At 33.4% G+C, this 15776-nt stretch overlaps 1 protein-coding gene across 9 annotated transcripts in view; it reads left to right on the top strand.

The window, feature by feature from the left end:
- The window catches only part of HOOK3 (hook microtubule tethering protein 3), a 132691-nt gene that overhangs the window by 111433 nt on the left and 5482 nt on the right, over window positions 1-15776 (top strand). For 5 of the 9 annotated variants that reach the window (XM_081269744.1, XM_081269746.1, XM_081269748.1 and 2 more), the window contains 7 exons: window positions 759-793; window positions 2131-2213; window positions 4361-4461; window positions 5368-5472; window positions 5787-5858; window positions 9795-9931; window positions 13854-14250. In XM_081269744.1, coding sequence (XP_081125870.1) covers window positions 759-793; window positions 2131-2213; window positions 4361-4461; window positions 5368-5472; window positions 5787-5858; window positions 9795-9931; window positions 13854-13881 — 561 coding nt within the window. In that variant the 3' untranslated portion in view covers window positions 13882-14250. Of the gene's footprint in view, window positions 1-758; window positions 794-2130; window positions 2214-4360; window positions 4462-5367; window positions 5473-5786; window positions 5859-9794; window positions 14251-15776 lie in introns of those variants that run through there. The other 4 variants (XM_081269745.1, XM_081269751.1, XM_081269750.1 and 1 more) reach the window with 4 other exon arrangements.

Consider the following 15776-nt stretch of genomic DNA (forward strand, 5'->3'; position numbering starts at 1 on the left):
AATGCAACTGAAAATTGAAGAACTTAGTGTAAGGGATTGTTCTTTCCTCAATGCTACTGTTGATCAATTTGAATAACTTGTTTAATAAGCCTGTATTAATTGGATTTGGCTGAATTAATTATATAATCATTTATCTTGAAATGTTTTATAAAATTCATTATTAATATATAACCTTATTAGTGTTTAATTATGAAACTTAGTGATTTTTCGTTGTTTATTTTTAGGTTAATTTTTATCTCCAGCTTTTCAGACGACTTTTTTTTTTAAAGAGAAGAGAGAGATCTTTAAAAAAAAAATACAAAAGCTGAATTCTCCAACATATTTAAATCTGTACATACTATCATCCTTTCATACCAATGCATAAAATATATGCAGCCTCTGCATATTCACAAGTCAGAAAGTATGGGAATTGATCAGAGACTTCATTGTGGTACAAGGGAAACAATATAACAGATAAAAAGTTATTGGGAAAGATTTTATTATTAAAGTCCTACCTGTATATTGAGTCAGTCAGGAATATTAGTAGTCATTTACTTGACTGCAGATAGAGGATTCAGATACAGTTTCTGGGTGTTTATACTTACTGTTATCACCTATTGCTTTTCTCTCTTTATTAAATAGAATTAAACTGTGGCATATTATGTTTTGAGCTCTCGGTCAAAGAAATTACTGAGGGTTCACTCAAAGTTAGTTACTACTGTTAATTTTTTTAAAATAATTTGTTAAAGTACTACACTAATTTTTATTTTCATTTTCAGTCAGTTCTTCTAAAAAAGAAGCTTGAAGAACATCTGTAAGTATAAATGCTATTGCAATACATTATATTGTGGAACAAAAGTACTTCGTTTGGGGGGATGCAGAAGTTCTAGACAATAGCAAAAGTGATCCTTGAAGATACAGAAAATTCTTTTAACACGTTAGTAGTGTTTACAAGTTTATCTCCACCCAGATCCTCAAGTCAAAATAGTGACTGCATTAGAACTGTTTTCACCTATGAGACTTAAGGCTTTTATAGTTTCATTATGATATTTACAATCATAATTTGGAGTATGAGACACTAAATCAAGGGTCAGAACACTTTTCTGTGAATGGCAAGATAGCAATTACCTTAGGCTGTGTAAGTCCTAGTCTCTTGTCATAGCCACTCAGCTATGTGTTTATAACTTGAAAACAGCCATGGACAATACTTAACTAGTGGTTGTGACTGTGCTCCAATAAAACTTCATACATAAAGAGAGGCGGCCAGCTGTGTTCAGGCCAAAGGCTGCAGTTTTTACTTCTGAAGTATGACCAGCCAAATATTTCTTTTTAAGTAAATTTTTTGAAGTCTAAAACTTGACATTATATCTAAGTAGGTCTCCTCCCTACCCGCTCTCAAGTACCATAGATAGTACTTGAGTGGTAACACTGAGCTATATCCCCAGCCCCTCCCCCTTTTTACTTTTTTGAAGCTGGCCTAGAACTTGCAATCCTCCTGCCTCAGCCTCCCAAGTCACTGGTATTATAGATGTGCACTACAGCACTTGGCTTCTAAGTAGGACTTTTTAATCTAAAAGAAGAATAAATGTTAAAATATTAACATTTTGTTTTCTCATACAGAAGAAATCTTCATCCAGATTTATCTGAGATTGGCCATGTTAGGGATATTTCATAATATTTCTTATACCCAGAAACAACTTTAATCCTTTCTAACAAAACTCCTTGCAAACATTGAATATAGGGTGACCATGAATTGGTAACCTATTGGAGTATTACAATGTTTCACTATGCTAAACTGGATATCCAGAATGGCAGAGATACTTTTCTACTATGATTAGAAAGAAAGTCTGTTGTCTGGAAATTTAGCTCATGTTACCCCAGTTTTGGTTTGTGTTAGTGTGGGATACTCTTAGCAACTGAGATTTGTTAGAAAGTCTAAGAATAGGCAGATTTATAATGACTAGAAGAACAAAAAAATGTTACTTCTCAGCCTTTGTGAGATTACCTATAATGAGAATTTAGTACTAGATTTTTTTTTTAAATTCCTCTTCCTTTATGGCTAAAACTGGAATACCTAATCAGTTCATAAAACTAGTCTTTAAAGCAAATAAACACAGAAACAGTAATACAGTGTCACATATTTTGTTGCAGAGAGAAGCTTCATGAAGCTAATAATGAATTGCAAAAGAAGAGAGCCATTATTGAAGATCTTGAGCCAAGATTTAACAATAGCTGTGAGTTTTTTCTAATTAACTTCACCCATATACTACCCCAGTGATACTGAGTTTTTATAACTTGTTTCTTTTATAAATAGGCTGTATTACCTATTCTTGCAATTAAATAATTTCCCCTATTTATAGAAAGATTATGTCAACTTTACTTCCTAAATTACTAATTACACTTTTTTCTTTATGATATGTATATTTATTCTAAGTAGTTATTAATGATGTTAGAATGCATTTTGACACATCATACATAAATGGAGTATAGCTTCTCATTTGTCTGGTTGTACATGATGTAGTTACACAGGTCATGTAATCTGTATGCACATAATATAATAATGTTTGATTAATTCTACTATCATTCCCACCCCCAACTACTTTTGAACTTTTCCTTAACTAAATATTCTAATGAATATTAGGTAAAGTTGAAAATTTTTATTGAGTGCAGTTGCATGTAAGTTAGCCAAACTTGTGCTTTCATTGATATATTTACATATAGATAGCTTGTCTTTATTCTTTTTTATGGAGGTGAGAGGACATTTACTTTTTCTTTTATTTGTTTGATCTTTTTAAATTTTAATTTGTTACATATGATAGCAGAATGTATTACAATTCATATAACACATATAGAGCACAATTTTTCATATCAATGGTTGTATACAAAGTAGAGTCACTACATTTGTATCTTCATACATGTACCTAGAGTAATGATGTCCATCTCATTCCACCATCTTTCCTACCCCATGACCCCTCCCTTTCCCTCCCTCCTCTTTGCCATATTAGTTCATCTAATTCTTCCATTCCCTCCCCCCACAAACCACATTGTGAATCAGCATCCTTAAATCAGAAAACATTCAGCATTTGGTTCTTTGCTTTTTTAAAAAAATAAAATCATCATATTTATTCTTTCATGTCTGGCTTACTTCATATTATGTTGTCTTCATGTTGTAGCTTGTATCAGAATTAGGCTATTATTACATAGTATGAATATACCAAGTTTTGTTTATTCATTCACCAATCAATGGGCACTTTTTGATATATGCACTACCATACTGGAGTTCTTGTTTATTTACAAGAAAAGCTTTTTGAAACTAGGAATGGAACCACCATATGACACGGCTATCCCACTCCTTGATGTTTATTCAAAAGAGATAAAATCATGGGGTCAGGGGAGTGGCTTAGCGGTAGAATGCTTGCCTAGCATGTGTGAGGCCCTGAGTTCGATCCTCAGCACCACATAAAAATAAAGGTATTGTGTACAACTAAAAAATAAATATTAAAAAATTTTTAAAAAGATAAAATCAGCTTATCATAGTGCTATAGCCACATACAGCAGTATAATATATACAATATATGTACATGTATAGCAGTACAATTCACAACAGCCAAATTATGGAATCAGCCCAGATGCCTATCAATAGATTAATGGATTAATAAAATGTGGCATATATACATAATGGAGTTTTACTCAGCCATAAAGAAGAATATGGAAGCTAGAATAAAATGAGGGAAAGAAGGTGGGGATGGGGGGGTGACCGGATCAAATGTCATAAAGACATAGGGAAAATCAGTTGAGTAGAAGAAGGAGATCAAAGGGGAAGGAGAAGGGATAGGAAAAGGGAGGAAATGCGAAATAAATTTAACAAAATTATTTATATGCATATATAAATATACCACAAGGAATTTCAACTTTAATATATGTAGAAAGCACTAATAAAAAGTAAAGTAATGATTGAAAGATCAGGAGTGTAGAGGAAATTCTAAGCATGGGTGATTTGGTCAAAATGAACCTCACAACTATAGTGTGCTAATAAAAAATAAAAGCATGGCTAGTGTTGTGGCTCAGCAGTAGAGCCCTCGCCTAGCACATACGAGGCCCTGGGTTCAATCCTAAGCACCACATAAAAATAAATAAATAAAATAAAGGTATTGTCCAACTACAACTAAAAAATAAATAAATAAAATCTTTCTGAGATTTATTTATATGTGTGTGTACGCACACACACATCTATATATGATATGTGTATTAATTTTTTAAAGAAAATCATGTATAAGCATAGACTAAACAGTTCCTCAAAGTTACTAGTTATTAATTTATCCATTAAAATATTTTTAAAGTTGTTATAATCTAAACTTTTTTCCCACTATCTCATCTGCAGCCTTAAAAATTGAAGAATTACAAGAAGCATTACGGAAGAAAGAAGAGGAAATGAAGCAAATGGAAGAACGATATAAAAAATATTTAGAGAAAGCCAAAAGTGTAAGTACTTTTTGATCATGATTCTCTGAAATCTTCAAATATAGTAAAGTATGCTGACTGGTCGCATAGAGTTATCAGAACAAAATCTTTTATCAAAGAGCCTGACCAAGAAGTAATGATCAAAATATTTCATTCCACAGATTAATTACTAATTATCAAGAAGAAATGTGCCTTATGTAGGAAAGAAATAACAGTCACTATCTTAAACAATTTTCAAAACTAAGAACACATGGTGGGCTGGGGTTGTGGCTTGGTGTGTAAGGTACTGGGTTCGATCCTCAGCACCACATAAAAATAAATAAAAGGTATTGTGTTCATCCACAACTAAAATATATATATATATATTTTATGGATTTTTGTATTTTAAATAAAAAGAACACTTGGTGCTACATCCAATCTTTGGTGCATCCTGATAGTGTATCATTGTCCATAATGTTTAACTAGAACCTAAGCAATCTTCTAGACCTCCAGCATAGAGGAAAGTGGTTATCAAAACAAGCTAAATAACATTACTATTGGGTAAATCTAGAATTGGGGATAAAAGTCAGTGTCATGAAAGACAAAAACATGCAGTGGAGTGTGAGAGACTGTTCTGATTTTAAAACCCTGCAGAACTTCCAGGTGCGGTGCAATAATCTTTGGATCCTGGATTGGGAGCAGATGAGTCACTTTTAAGGGACATTTTGGATACAGTATGGAAATGTGTATTGTGATCAACAGTAACAGTCTTATAGAATTGTTAATTTTCTTAGATGATAATACTATTGTGATCATGTAGGATGATATTTTTAATCTAAAGATATGTACATTGAGTATTTAATTTATTTTGATTTTTTTTAATAGTTGCTTTTTTAGATGTTACAGTCACTTAAAACTTTTACATTTTTCTTTTAATACATTTTGCAGGTTATCCGTACTTTAGATCCTAAACAGAATCAAGGAGCAGCACCAGAAATACAAGCTCTCAAAAATCAACTGCAGGAAAGAGACAGACTATTTCACTCATTGGAGGTAGTCCTGTACTGTGCAATAAAAAGCTGATTTTCGGGGGGTGGGGCTGGGGTTGTGACTCATCAGTAGAGCTCTTGCCTAGCACATGTGGGGCCCTGGGTTCTGTCCTCAGCACCACATATAAATAAACAAAATTAAGGTATTGTGTCCACCTACAACTAAAAAAAATGTATTTATAAAAAAAGAGCTGATTTTTAAAATTATTTTCTGGAAGTGTGCAGTTGTGTCTGTGGATTTAGACAATTAATTGTAAGTATTCTATTTATATTGAATTATTTTATATCTTTACATGTTTACCTATGCTTGTGCTTCAGAAAGAATACGAGAAAACGAAGAGTCAAAGAGAGATGGAGGAGAAATGTATTGTCAGTGCCTGGTACAATATGGTAAGAAAATAGCATCTCAGAACATAACTCAAGAGTTTCATGAATATGTAATATTTTTCACAAGCTTTTACCATAGAAGTAATTCTACCAAAATAATCTGAAAGTAATTGCGATGCTAACACACACTAACAACATCATTACTGACCTTAGGATTGAAAAGCAGATATGTTAACCAGCAAAAACTGGGTTAGAACATTTTGAAAACATAATTTTGTCTAGGAAATAGAAAGATAAATGTCAGTTTAATTTCTGTTCATCCAAAGCACTTATTATAGGAAAAGGAATATTAATAATATCTAAACACAGATGCACTAATTCTTGTTTTGTGCTATTTTGGTACCTTTGCAGGATGATGCTTACATTAAGAATAGCTTTTCTCATGGGCTGGGGATGTGGCTCAAGCGGTAGTGCGCTCGCCTGGCATGCGTGCGGCCCGGGTTCGATCCTCAGCACCACATACAAACAAAGATGTTGTGTCCGCCGAAAACTAAAAAAATAAAATAAAATAAAATATTAAAAAAAAAATAGCTTTTCTCAAAGGGCTTAGAGAATGTTCACTGCAATGCCAGACTCTGAACCACTAAAAGTTTTGAAACTGAATATTACATCACCACATACACATACATACCTTTAACTATATTGCAGAGGAAAAGAAATACTCACCATCATCTGATCTAGATATGAATAGCTATGGATTTTACAAAATTCAGCACTTTTTCCTACATTTTTTCCCCCAAGTATTTTTGTCTTCCTTTTCTTTTTAAAAGAAGAAATCAGCAACTGAGGAGACTGAGACAGGAAGATCACAAGTTCAAGGCCAGCCTCAGCAACTTAGCAAGGCCCTCTGCACTTACCGAGACCCTGACTCAAACTTTTAAAAAGATAAAATTTTTTTTAAATTTTTTTATTGGTTGTTCACAACATTACAAAGCTCTTGACATATCATATTTCATACATTAGATTGAAGTGGGTTATGAACTCCCAATTTTACCCCAAATGCAGATTACAGAATCACATCGGTTACACATCCACAAAAAAATTTTTTTTAAAGAGAGAGAATTTTAATATTTATTATTTTTTTAATTATCGGCGGACACAACATCTTTGTTGGTGTGTGGTGCTGAGGATCGAACCTGGGCCGCTCGCATGCCAGGTGAGCGTGCTACCGCTTGAGCCACATCCCCAGCCCAAAAAGATAAAATTTTTTGAAAAAGCTGGGAATGTAACTCAGTGGTAAAGTACCCTGGGCTAAATTCCCAGAACAACAACAACAACAACAAAAAGAATACAAATACATCATTTTGGATTTAGAATATCATTATTAACAAATATAGATTCCTCAAAATGTAAATTTTAAAAAATAATCTAGAAGGGCTGAGGATGTGGCTCAGTGGTTGAGTGGCCTTGGGTTCTATCCCCAGTACCAAAAAATAAAAACAAAAAAAAAGCTAGGTAGTGGCTCACACCTGTAATCTCAGCTATTTGGGAGGCTGAGACAAGAGGATCCCAAGTTCAAGGTCAGGTTGGGAACCCTATCTCAAAATTAAATTAAAAGGGCTAGAGCTGAGCATAATGGCACATGCCTGTAATTCAGCACCCTCGGAAGCTAAGGCAGGAGGATCTCAAATTCAAGGCTAGCCTGAGCAGTTCAGCAAGACTTTTAACAATTTAGCAGGACCCTGTCTCAAAAGAAAAAGAACTGGGAATGTAGCCCATTGGTAAAGTACCCCTGGGTTCAATCCCTGGTACCAAAATAATAACAGTAAAAACAAAAGGTTTAGAAATATAGCTCAGTGGTAGACTGCTTGTGTAAGGCCCTGTGTCCAATCCTCAATATCACAAAAGACAAAAACAATAAGCAGATTCTCTGGGAATTAATCCTAACTTTCACTGTTCTGTCTCTTTGTGTTCTCTGAAACTTAGTTAGTATTCTCAATTTTGTAGCTCTGCACCTCAATGCTCATTAGTAATTTCATAATTATAATTGATTTTTGCAACTCCACATATTGTTTCTTATTGACCCAGATTTATTTAATCTGTGACATGGCACTAAAGAATAGGCCTAGGTTTTTTTTTTAACTCTTCAGAGAATAAAAGAGAACTCCAAATAGAGTTAACAAAGTTATGTTCAGATATAATAACCAGTAACAGCATCATACTTACATTCAGAAAGTCTTGCATCTCAGGCAACTTAAATGGAAATGAAGATGGTTAGTGCTGGTATTAAGTAACTCAATAACTTTGTGATGGATACTGAGGTCTACAATATGTGTGAAGAATTTGAATAAATTGCTTGAAATGTGAAAGTGAAAATTTTAGAGTATTTTAAATAAAGTGTAACTAAGCATATGTAGCCAAAATTAATCAATTAAAGATTGTCAATAGATCTTGTCAATTTTATTCAAATTTTTAAATGCTTTGATTTCAAGTTGAGTTTAAAAATGTGGAGTGTGTGTGTGTGTGTGTGTGTGTCTCTTTCACTGGGAAAATGTGCTGTATGTTTGGGTATATATCATAGACTAAAATTATATTTAAAATGCAAAGCCACAATCAGCATTTTTCCTAGAAGCTAAACTAGTAATAGGAAAACTTATCTTCTATTCTTCTGTCTTCTGTGCATTGTTATTTCTTCCTTGTTGTCAAACTACTTATTCCTATCAGTTTTCCTATATCTAATCATTGGTAAGATTAACCAACAGCTCTTTGTTCTTAAGGTTTTTTGGCTGGGGTTCTTCATTTTGTTATTAGAGTCCTATGCCAGAGGCCTGACTCTGCCAAATGGAAAAAGAATGGTGAAAAATAGGAAAGGAACTTTAATCCCAGGAAGATAAGGGAAATATTTCCGGTTCTGTCTTTGGTGGGTACTGACTTGAACTTTTAAACTATATAGACCAAGAGGACCAATAGTATGCATAGTCCACAAGTAGTCTTGGTGAAGTGGTGATCTGATTGATCATTACCTCAGGAGTGGTCAGGTGGGACCTTATTTGTGGCAATAAGAAAGTTGCTGTTATCTGGGGAGATAGTTTGATTCATCACAAGGTGTTTATTAATCATGCCTGTCATTTCTGAAATCCAAGAGGACTTATTCAAAGCAAAGGAGGCAGATGAAAAATGGAGGAAGAGATCCCAAGTTTTTCACATTTGCAGGCCCATGTGAAATGTCCATATTATAGTCAGTTTATAAAAATTATATCAACACTGCTTTTTTCCTATTTTTATTAATGCAGATCTGCCATTAGTACAGTAGTACTATTATCATCATTGTTATTATTCCTCATTATGGGAGCATTCTGGAGGTCTCCTCCCTCCTTCTTAAGGTGCTTTGAGCCAGGCGATTGTGCCTTCTCTCTCTCCTCTAAGGTAGTAGGTGATACTTCTGTCTTCAAGAGAGACTCCCTTCTCTTGGTTGAGCCCTCTATCTTGGCTGTCAGGAACTTTTCTTAATTTGTTTTGGGGATACACATCTGCTTTGAAATGAAGAAAAACAGCTTGGTGGTATGTATAATGCCTAGTGTACCTTTCCATTTCAAGACATAAGTGCATCTATGTTTTTCCTTTCTATAAAAGTTGTGTGATTTCCATAACCGATGTGAATCAACTGCTTCTAATCAATTGTACTTTTTTTTCTTGGAAAATCACTTTAATTTGAAAGGGATTGAATATGGGGAATGTATTCCAAAAATTTGTCTTCTCTATTGTTTTGGTAATTATAAATTCAGAAAATTAATCCTTAATTTTTCCAAAAGAAGATTTCTACTTAATTGTCAGAACTAAAATGCCTCTGTGAGATTTTTAATCTATGAGTAAAATTAATATTCCTAATTCTTTAAATTGCAATGTAATAAATTCTGCATGATGAAATTTTTTGTGTATGTGAGAGTATATTCCAATATTTTTTCATTATTATGTTTTTTTTTTTTTTTTATGTTATAGGGAATGACTCTGCACAAAAAGGCGGCTGAAGATAGACTAGCTAGCACAGGTTCAGGGCAGTCATTTCTAGCTAGGCAAAGACAAGCAACCAGCACAAGAAGATCTTATCCAGGCCATGTTCAACCAGCCACAGCAAGGTAGAAAAGTCTTATCATTAGAAATAAAAAGCAACCTGCATTGAAAGCATACTTCTGTTACATATAACGACATTTCAGGAAATTCAGCCAGCTTACTTTTTGTTTTTCTTCTAAGTCAATACTTAGTGTTTGTCATTTGAGGACTTTTCCTCTCTTAGATCTTTGTTTTAGTTTCTTTGTCCTTTATTTTGTAGTCTTTTAAGTTCCTTTTAATGTGCCAAAAATTTATAAATGTCCAATTAAAAGTGTTGTATAATAGTGTAATTCTTTTCTTTGTATGAAAATGTCCTCTTCCCCAATGGTGTAGGCTTTGTATGAATTAGATTTTCTTCCAATAATTGATATACAATTTATATTCTTTATTGTGCCTATGTGTTACCATGCTTTATAAGAATGTCTTTGTTTAAAGGGAATTAATCTTTTTATGATGTATTAATCTGTGTTTTCAATTGTTTTCCAAATGCACTTCAGATAACTTGCATATTTACTACACAAAATAGTTGGCAAGTGCACTTTTTGCAAAGACTTATACATTGGCAGAGGTGCTAATCAGATCTTACTTGAGGCACCTGGCAGAATTAAAAGAGAAAAATAAGTTTTCACATTGTTTTATAGGAAATTGAATTTGTTCAAAGATTTGGAGACAATTTTTAAATATGTAAAATTTCATTATTTCCTGCTATCTTGTTTGCTGGCAGAAATGAATGCATTGGTGAGGTTATTTTGGGAGAGATTAACAGAAGAAAAGAAATTCAGCAGTATATTATTTTTTTTCTTGCTTTGAAATATTTTAGGATCAGATTCTAACCATTGCTTGACTTTATACTCTCAATTGCTCTCCATATCTAAAAGATTTATTTTTCATATACTTACAAGTAATACGTAGCCTTACCTTCTGGGCAGTTTGTTGACTTGTGCCTCGTTTGTGTTACTTCTTCCTTTATATAAACTCTTATGTTTCTCAATAATTTCTAATACTTAACATCTTAAATACCATTCATTAAGATCAGTAAGTGACTTCTTGTATGTAATATTATCACAGATCTCTTTACATTTTTTCTTAAATCTAACTACTAGTCCAGGAATTTGTTACTGAATAGGTTTTCTTGGATATTTGGTTGCCTCAAAGTGCTTACATTATAAACCACGTTTTTTTTACCTTGATGAATGACTGTCAAGTAATCATTGTAAAGCACTTTTATCTCTGTAAGGTGCTATATAAATGCAAGATAGCATTCATTTGAAAATGAAATGCCTTCTGTTTAACTTTTTCCACATTAACTTGTACAAGTATTTGGTCCCAAATTGTATTTGACTTCCCCTCCAGCCTTTTTTTTTTTTTTTTTTTTTTTTTGCACCATAGCACATTTTTTAAAAGCAAAAATTTCTCAAATTAAATCAGGGTTTTTTTTGTTTGTTTTTTTTAGACAGGTCACCTAATAGGAGGATATTATTTCATATACTCTGTTATTTGGAAGTTCAGGTTTCATTTAATTCTGTGTATCAAGTACAAATAAGAAACATTCAATCAAGTTTGTTAGGACTTCAGAAACTATATTCATGTCTTTAGTTTTTTAACCCTTCCTCTTTTAAAAGAAAGAGGACCTAGTTCAGAAATTATTCTTGAAGAAAGACATTAGGACATATACAGAAACAACACTGTGCATTGTGCAGAAGTGGCTTTTCGTTGTTGTTTTTTACATTATGTTCCTAAGTCTGAACATAGTTGAGTGCTTCTACCTAGGAAGACCATAAAGCAGCAAGAATCAGTAATAATGGAGAGAGCCATGTGAATAGAATGCATTGAGGGATTTCAGTCTAAGCAGCCTGGTTAATGGATCAAGCCCTTATTTTTTTTTAAAAGACAGGGTTTTGCTATGTTACCGCGCTGGGCCTCTAACCCCTGGGCTCAAGTAATCCTTCTGCCTCGTCCTCTAAAGTGGCTGATACTACAGGTGTGTGCAGCTGCTAATGTATCAGATTTTGACAACAGAAGATTAAATACTACTTAAGATGGTTTTTTAACCCTACGTTTATTTCACAAATAACATAAAAATTCAACTTTTTTTTTTTTTTTTTTTTGAGGGAGGGTGGTGTTGACTATTGAACTCAGGAGACTCCTGCCACTAAGCTACATCTCCAGCTCTTTTGTTTTTTATTCTGAGACAGTCTCACTAAGTTGCTTAGGGACTTGCTGAGTTTCTGAGACTCACCTTAAACTTGTGATCCTCCTGCCTCAGCCTCCCATGTCACTGGACTTTACAGGCATATACCACCCCACCCAGCTCAAACACCTTTAAAAACAAATTAGGTCTAGTAAACAGACTGACTTGGAGCCCTTATAGATATGTTAAAATTGCTTTTATAAGTTTATCAACTTTTAATGTATATTATTTCTGTAATAAACAAATTAAAAACAAATAGGACATAAACACTAATGTTGGTAATTAAAATTATTGGGCTATTTGCATAACAAAGCAGATGAAAATGAGACCCCAACTACTCATTAAGTGAATTTTATCTGTGAGGTGAGAGCTCTGGTTTCCTACCCACCCACCTACTCAGATATTTTTCTCTAAAGGGGTTGGAAAGGCATCAAACCTTAATTTTACTTCTGATTTTCCTCAGCATCTGTTATAACAGTCTTTTATAAGAAATAGTATCTGAATGTACTTTAGGTTTCAGAAGGCTAATAATAAATATTAACTGTAACAATAACAACCCTTTTTTCTTGTCCAGTTTTGGACAGGATCTGGCGTTTCTATTTCTCAAGTCATTATCAATTTCTCAGGGGGTGCATGTTGATGCATGGTGTTTCTACATGTTAAGAGACAGTAGGAGGGCACAGTGGCACACAGTTGTAATCCCAGTGACTCAGGATGCTGAGGGAGGAGGATCATGAATTCAAAGCCAGCCTCAGCAACTTAGTGAGACCCTATCACAAATAAAAAAGAAAAGGATTGGGGATATGGCCCAGTGGTTGAGCACTCCTGGGTTCAGTCCCTGGTACAAAAATGAAAGAGAGACATTAGCAGCTTGATCTAGGTATGAGTAATTCTGGGCTTTATTTTCACAAGCTTCTTGTATCCAGTAGCTTTGTGAAGCCCCCATGTTTGTGCATAGTAGAAGTCCTCCTGGCATCAGCAGTGCAGGAAGCACTGGGATACTGCATTAGGTTAGTCTGAGCTGTCACCATAGCATCTGAATTCTTAAAAGATCTATTTTCTATGCTCCTTCTAAAAAAACAGAAAGTCAATAAATAAAGAATATTAGCATTTATGCTCCATAGTATGTGTTTGAGAAGTTTATAATAGGAAAAAAATCCAGTAAATGTAATACTTTGATCACATCTGAAATGAGAGTAAATGGTACAGTTGTACGTATTTTTAAAAGAATTTTCAAAAACTAGATCTTATCTTTTTACCATTTGTCTAACTACTTGATAATAACCAGAAAAGAAGTCCCTAAATTAAAGACCCAAATTCCAAAATTTATCAAGATTGAATTATTTCTATTAGATATCATAGCCTGACAAAATTGGCTTAATGAGATGTTTAAATTATAATAATGTTGTCTTTTATTTTCTTGAAATTTTATTGTTTGGTTAATATAACTAAAGTTTAATTGTACAAAATTAAGCTAAGTGTTATTCAGTTATAAATATCTATATATTTCATTCTCACAAAGAAATGAAAATCCATGCTGTGCAAATAGATCAGTAGTGAGAGATTGTTAAGTTGAAAGATGAGTTAAATTTGAAAAAAGATACATTTTATGTATGAGCCAACTTTACTCACATTTTTTTCAGTGACAATTCGGTTTAGTCTTGTTAACTAAGTAAACAATGAGAATGACTTTAAAACAAAAATCTAAATTTCTAAAAATTCTCTGAACTCTCTACATTTCATCTTTAATTGTCCAGATCTCATATTCCAGGAATGTTACAGTGACATCCAGTTGGAAAATGTAAGATTGGCCACAGCTGGTGGAAACCCCGCTAGTTTACAGCCATGTGGGCAAGAACATCTTTGAGCAAAGTGAGAGGAAAATTCCTAGCATATTGCTTTTTGCTGAGGGTGTATCATCATTAACATCAACTGTCTTTTGTTGTCTACTCATTAAACTATGGAAGAATATTTTTGAGTTTTTGTTCATTGGTGGTGCTGAGAGTTGAACCCAGGGCCTTGTGCATGTTAAGCAAATGCTTTAGCATTCATTTGTACTCTATCCTATTTTGACTTTTTATCCTTGCATATAAAGGGAATTTTTTTTTGTCTCAAAAGGTCATCAAACCTTGTGCTTTTTTTTTCTAATATTTTTTAGTTAGACACAATATCTTTATTTATTTTTATGTGGTGCTGAGGATCGAACCTGGGGCCTCACATGTGCTAGGCGAGCACTCTACCACTGAGCTACAATCGCAGCCCAAACCTTGTACTTCTTAACAGTGAAATTTCTGTGATATCCTAAAGTGAAAGAATGTACTGAACAAAATATAATGGAATACCAGACAACCTTTGAAAATTATTTTATCATTTTTAAATTTTTTCCTTTTTAAAAGTTAAAAGAAGGGGCTGGGATTGTGGCTCAACAGTAGAGCTCTCTCCTAGCATGTGCGAGGCCCTGGGTTTGATCCTCAGCACCACATAAAAATAAATAAATAAAATAAAGATATTGTGTCCAACTACAACTAAAAAACAAATATTTTTTAAAAATAAAAATTAAAGTTAAGAGAGTTTTCCATTCAACATGCAGTGAAGAAAATCTCTGCCAGGCATGGTGGCTCAGGCCTGTAATACCAGCTACACAGGAGGTAAGGCAAGAGGATCACAAATTCAGGGCCTACCTGGACAATTTAGCAAGATTCTGTCCCAAAATTTAAAATATGGGGTTGTAATCTGGGGTAGATAGCTTGCCTACGTCAATCCTCAGCACCACAAAAATTAAAAATAAAAATACAGATCATCTCTTTTCCTATAGTCCTGTTAAAATGGCAGGTTATTTTAATACTTGGCCAGTCCAATTTCATTACATTTAGAAAGAGGTTTCAGAGTTTATTCTTTATGATAACTTGAGTATCTTTTTTTAAAATACATATTTTTGCACTTGCCAATGGACCTTTATTTTATTTACCTGTGGTGCTGAGGATAAAACCCAGGGCATCAAACATGGCAGGTAAACATTCTGCCACTGAGCCACAACCTCAGCCCTGATTTGAGTATCTATGTCATCAAATTTTTTATATTAGGCTATTCTCAATGTATCTGTCACCTGATTTTTTACTTTCTATGAGTATTTAAGTAATTGGCATATGTTCCCTTTTGAAAAATTTGAAGATGTTTTATTGCCCTATTTTGTAATAATGATGTTCTAAAGTTTTCAACAAATACTCTTTAGTTCTCAGAAGCATAGAGAACAAAATAATTTGGTACTGACACAGCTAATTTCTACCCCTTTATTCCCCCAAAGTATAAAAGTATTACTATGTAGCATCCTTTTTATAAAATGAAGGACAGCACAAATATGATGGCTTCCATTTCTTATAAATCATTGATTATGTTCTTGGAAGTAAATACTGATTGTTTTTTTTTTATTAGTTCTTTTTAGTTGTTCATAACATTAGGATTCATTTTTGGCATGATTAAAAAAGCATGGAATATAATTTGCTCTAATTCAGTCTTCAGCACTTCTGCTTTTCCTCCCTTTTTCCCTCCCCATTCCCTTCCCTCTATTCTGCTGATCCTTCTGTTATTTACTTGTGGGTTTTTTTTTAATTAGTGCCTTGTGGATGTACATAAAGGTGAGATGCACTGTGTATATTCATATATGTAATAGAAAAGATAAG

This window comes from Spermophilus citellus (assembly GCF_964194105.1).
Source record: "Spermophilus citellus genome assembly, chromosome: 16".
In the NCBI taxonomy this organism is placed as follows: Eukaryota; Metazoa; Chordata; class Mammalia; order Rodentia; family Sciuridae; genus Spermophilus; species Spermophilus citellus.